General features: G+C 44.0%; 1 protein-coding gene across 2 annotated transcripts in view; it reads right to left on the minus strand.

Moving 5' to 3' along the window:
• Gkap1 (G kinase anchoring protein 1) overlaps positions 1-1,440 on the minus strand; it is a 49,043-nt gene extending 47,603 nt beyond the window's left edge. For both annotated transcript variants that reach the window (XM_026783115.1, XM_013349163.2), the window contains exons 1-2: positions 1,170-1,440; positions 642-785 (exon numbers count right to left, since the gene is read on the minus strand). In XM_026783115.1, the coding sequence (XP_026638916.1) occupies positions 642-785; positions 1,170-1,385 (360 nt within the window). In that variant the 5' untranslated portion in view covers positions 1,386-1,440. The remainder of the gene's footprint in view (positions 1-641; positions 786-1,169) is intronic.
• Between the last annotated feature and the right edge of the window lie 3,947 nt (positions 1,441-5,387).

Raw genomic sequence — 5,387 nt, forward strand, 5'->3', positions numbered from 1 at the left:
CACTGTTCATTTCCTATGCATGTAGCAAGTAAACACTGTTCATTTCCTATGCATGTAGCAAGTAAACACTGTTCATTTCCTATGCATGTAGCAAGCACACACACTCCCTTCCCTCACTCACGTGTGCCCTCAGAATAAGCACTTAGAGATACAGAATCAAACGCCATGTAAATAGATCACAGAACAAACATGCCCTCAACAGTTCTACACTGACGTTAAAAGGAACTCTCACCTCAGTCCTTACGTTTAACCAAAGTTGTCACTAGATATTTAACAGATCTGTGTCCCTACAAATGTGGTTTTTAAAAAAATTTGAGTAAGTGCCTTTTAACCACTGAGATATCTCTCCAGCCCTCCAAAATTAATCATATCTCTCTATATTCCTAACACTCTTCATTTGTACACAGTAGATGAACTAAAAAACAAAACCCACAAAACCCAGAGAAAACACTCAACTGCTTTGCAGACAAATCTAACCCACACAATGTACACACGAGCCACAACCTCTCATCCAGGCTGCACACAGGGGTCCTCCAACACTAGCGGCTCTGTAGAATGTTGGCACGGACTCAGAGCCCCCCCCCCAAAGAAATCCCATCAGGTAGGGAAGCAAGCAGGCAGCTTCGTTTACTCGGTTTTACCTGCTCATCTCTCTGTCTCCACTCCTGCCAGTTTTCTTCCCGAGACTCCTTCTGTGCTGGGTTTGGCAATGAAAGCTCATGTTGAACATTGCAAATGGCATGGGAGGATTTCTGGGGAATTTTCTTAAAAGCAAGATTCCTGAGCTATAAAATAAACACAAAATATATTAAATTCAGTTAATGACTTTAATTTTAAAATATTTCTAGTCATAATATACATTATAAAACTTATAAAACTCAAAAGTCACGTGTGGATTTTATTTACCTTTACTTCTGAACTTATTCATTGTTTACCACACAAAGTCTCACTATGCTGTCCAGGTCCAGGCTAGCTAAGTCTCCTGAGAGGCTGGGGGTCCAGGCACAGGCCGGCTCCTTTGAAGACATCTCTGTTTAACTTAAGAGCACGCACACCAGGGAAAGCGCCTCCTAAATGCTCGCGACATTTGACTCCAGGACAGGGCGCAATGGCCACGCCGGGGCAGCTTCCACTCACAGTCCCAGGAAACAAGGAACTCTAATAGCTACCTCATTTGCTTCACTCTGCTGCTGTTCCTTCTTTTTTCTTCTTTTCTCTCTCTTTTTTTCATTTGTAGTTGGTTTGTTTCCCAAGGCTTGAGGCTTCCCATTATTCCGGCCTTTGCCTTTTCCAGGCTCAGAATCAGAACCACTGCCACTATCAACTTGTAACAGGGCAAACCGAGAGGCGGTAGTGAGAACAGAGCTGAGGACCTCTGAAGCCATGGCTCAAACTGTTCTAGAAAACTCCTGTGGGCAGGGGAAAGAGGAGGCAGGTGAGAAACACAGTGAAGAAAAACTATTCTAGTGTCTAGACCAGCCAGACATATGAAAGACATTGCTCCTGACAACAGATTTGGTAGTATTTGGGTTTGTACCCACAATTTCATTAGCATTAGCATATTTTTAACTTAACACAAAATTAAGAAAATGTGGGTTTTATTTATCTCACAGGCAACAATGCAAGACTAAAATCATACATGACGTTCACTCCCACATCTGATTTTAACATCCTTGACTTTTCTTTTCCTTGTGTTTCTGTGGTGTGTACACACTTATGGGAGAGACCCTGAATGACGAGGGTCAGCCGCAGAAGAGGAGGAACACTTTTCTGTATGCACATAGACCCTTCCTGCAGCTATACTTATCCCAGACTGCCAAGGAAACAAAAGAACAGGAAAGGGCACTCTTACAATCAAGATGCTGAAGTCTGATCATAAAGACTGAGGCCTTACAACTAGTTTAAAAAAATAAAGAACTTACATCTCCTCTACCATGGAATTCATGCTGAGTACTGCCAACTTTGGCCAAAGCCTATGGCTGATGAGGTCATAGACCTGGGGTGGTATTTTCTATTGCTCTCTTGCTGAAAAGGCATGCCAAACCACTTTGATCAGTGCTGCTCTTAGCTTGTTTAGAACGGAGTGCAGTTAAAATAACGGCCAAAGTGCTGAGGATAAGTGACTTGTGTGCTCAAGGTACTCAGGAGCCCACAGAGGCCAGAAAAGGGCACTGCATCCCCTGGAACTGCCATGCGGATGGTTGTGACCCACTGTGTGTGTGGTGAAAACCAAACCTGGGTCCTCTGCAAGAGCAGTAAGTGCTCTTACCCACAGAATCACTTCTTTAGCCCGAAATACCAGCTTTAAATGACACCGTGTTCTCTTCCCCTTCATCTAAATTCCTGGAAGCACATGCCACACGGGGATGGGGCTGGCTCTATTAGCCAGACTAAATAATTAAACCCTTAATAACCTGTGCCAGGCATGGGGCTTGGACCAAACGGTTGGCTACTTTAAGCTCCTGGGATTTTCAGACTGTTATTGTGGTATAGCCTGGCTTCAAATGATGTATTTTAAAGACATTTCCTTTCCATTCTAGAATAGATATCAAAATCACAAATTCTGTGCTTGGATTGTTCTGTATTACTGTTTATAAATATTTATTCTAAAACATTTCTCCAAAGTTCAGAGAATTTTTTTTCTGTGGCATAAAGCAGTTTCCAGTTTATCTACAGTTTCTTTCAGATTTTCGAGTGACTAAGAAACCCCTGTAGAGTCACCACCTTCGGGACAGTCGCCATCAGATGCAAGGAGCCTTACCTGGTGTTTAGTGGTAGGTGCTACTACACATGCTGCCCTGCCCTGTGGAGTCACCACCTCTGGGACAGTCACCATCAGATGCAAGGAGCCTCACCTGGCATCTGCTGGTGGTTGCTCCTGTACATGCTGCCCTGTCACTGTGACAGGACAAGTATCCTGCCCTTGGGACTGTACCTGAGCTGACAGCTGACATCACTGCTGGCCACCGTTGAGCCTGTAGCGCTGGGGAGAGTTGCTGCCACCGTGCTGCAGGTGCCGGAGGAGCAAAGCACACAGCACAGAGAGGAGCAGCTCAGGAGTGGAAGCCCCATCTCCTATGAGGAGATTTTTTTAAATTTATTTATTTATTATACATACAGTATCCTGCCTGCATGTATGCCTGCACACCAGAAAAGGGCACCAGATCTCATTATAGATGGTTGTGAGCCACCGTGTGGTTGGTGGGAATTGAAGTCAGGACCTCTGGAAGGTCAGTCAGTATTCTTAACTTCTAAGTCATCTCTCCAGCCCCTATGAGCAGATTCTAAGCAATGGCCTTAAACCTCTACACTGACATTTCCCATCCTTTGCAAGCTCATAACATGCTCTTTTAACAACACACAAATCTATCTACAAGGTCATGCTTAGACAATGCAGACATATTCTGCCAGCCAGAGCTTTGCCATCAGTTTAAAATTTGAATTACTGAATTTATACAAATTCAGTATTTAGTGCCTGGCCTGATAACTTATTGTTTTATTTCTCCTGATAACATTATTTTTAAAATGTGGATATATTTCTCCCATTAGCTCTATACACTTACAGGTCTCCTTGTTGAGACAGTAAGACGCCCTTTTCCTTTATGCTAGAAATGCCATGTCAAAGGACAGAGGGTCCTAAGCCAAGAGCTCAGCAGGAGTCAGGTAGTCTGGCCAAGCCCAATCTGCTCCTTAGTGTGAACCCCTAACAACCCATGACCTCCCTCCCTGTGACGTGAGGAGAGCAGCATTGATTCCCAGAGGGTTTCACATGCAGTTGGTCAGTGTGCGCACTGTGTGAAGATGCACCACAGCGCTTAAATGTCAGCACTTACTGGTATTATTCGACTATAATGTCTTGTATGAGTTAAATGCTCATAAATTATCTTTTCTTTTTTTTTTCTTTTTGGTTTTTCAAGACAGGGTTTCTTTGTAGCTTTGGAGCCCGTCCTGGAACTAGCTCTTGTGAACCAGGCTGGTCTCGAACCCACACAAATTATCTTTTCTAAAACACCTCTTGAAAAGGAGTTAGGACTTGGCACAACTAAAATGTGACTAAACACGATGTCTCCACTGCAAAATATGTTCTGAAATTCAAACCAACATTTGCCCTATCTAAAAACTAAGGTTGTAACCTTTGAAATGAAAGAAAAAGGTTTGTGGGCATGAAGTAGAAATTAGGCAATCAGCAAAACTACATCCAAGACCTAACAAGTGTACTCAGTACACTACAAAAGATGAGCAAGGGTCTACCTAAGGCCAGCAACCACAGATGGGACTGTGGCTTTTCCTTCCCATGTCGCCTTGGCTGCCCTAGAAATCATTTTGTAGACCAGGCTGGGCTCAAACTCACAGAGATCGGCCTGCTTCTGCCTCCCCACTGCTGGGGTTAAAGATGTGCATCACTGATGCCCAGCGGGACTATGTCTTAAACATTGCACACACACATGTTCTGAATGAGTGAATAACAAAGGCAAAGCACAAAGGGAACATTAGATTAAATGGGAAATGACAAGAATAACGTTCTAAGATAAAGCACTCTGCTAAGACCCTTCTTTGAAGGGTCCAGTGCAAAGAAGAAATGCTTATGAGCAATGATGATTCCCTCTTCGCTCAGGTTTAAGGCTGCAAAAAGGGATAGGGCAGTGGCAGTCACCTGAACAGTAATATAATAAATTATTAAGTATGCTAAGTATTAATATAGTAAATGTATTCAAGACAAAAATAATGTTCTACTTAGTCTTCCAAAGCTAAAACTTCAGAGTTTATCTGCTCCCTGTTCTTGTTTACAACCAGAATTCTCAAGCTAACCGCAGCGTTCAGAGGTCACTGTGAGGCCCAGGCTGGCCTCCAGACCCTGACCCTACATCCTCTCACCCGGCAGCCATATCAAAGGCAGAGTCACCAGTACCTCTGAAGCGACAGATGTAAAGGTTAAATGATAAAACCATATCCAGCCCATGGCAGTTGCGGCCTCTCCACCAGCAGGCATTCCACTTCTCCGAGCTCCACCTCCACACCTGCAGGGTGCTCTGTTTCCATTTCCCATCTTTTCTTCAGATGCCGGCTAAATCCCTAGACAATCCTGTCCCAACACCCAGGGTGCTCTCATTCCCACACTTCTCTCAAGATGCTCCTCAGATCCCAAGACACTCTCTCAGAATCCCACTCTGAGCCTGACTTCTTGGACCTGATCTCAGAAGACACAACACTATCTCCTTCTTTCAAGCACCAACCAAAATGTGTAACTTTCCTGCCATTTTTAATCTTAAGGTCCAATAAAATGGTCCTTGAGCTTACAAAAAAGAAAAAAAATAAGAAAAATGCTTGAAAGCCGGGCGATGGTGGCGCACGCCTTTAATCCCAGCACTCGGGAGGCAGAGGCAGGC

This window comes from Microtus ochrogaster, chromosome 16 (assembly GCF_000317375.1).
Source record: "Microtus ochrogaster isolate Prairie Vole_2 chromosome 16, MicOch1.0, whole genome shotgun sequence".
NCBI lineage: Eukaryota > Metazoa > Chordata > Mammalia > Rodentia > Cricetidae > Microtus > Microtus ochrogaster.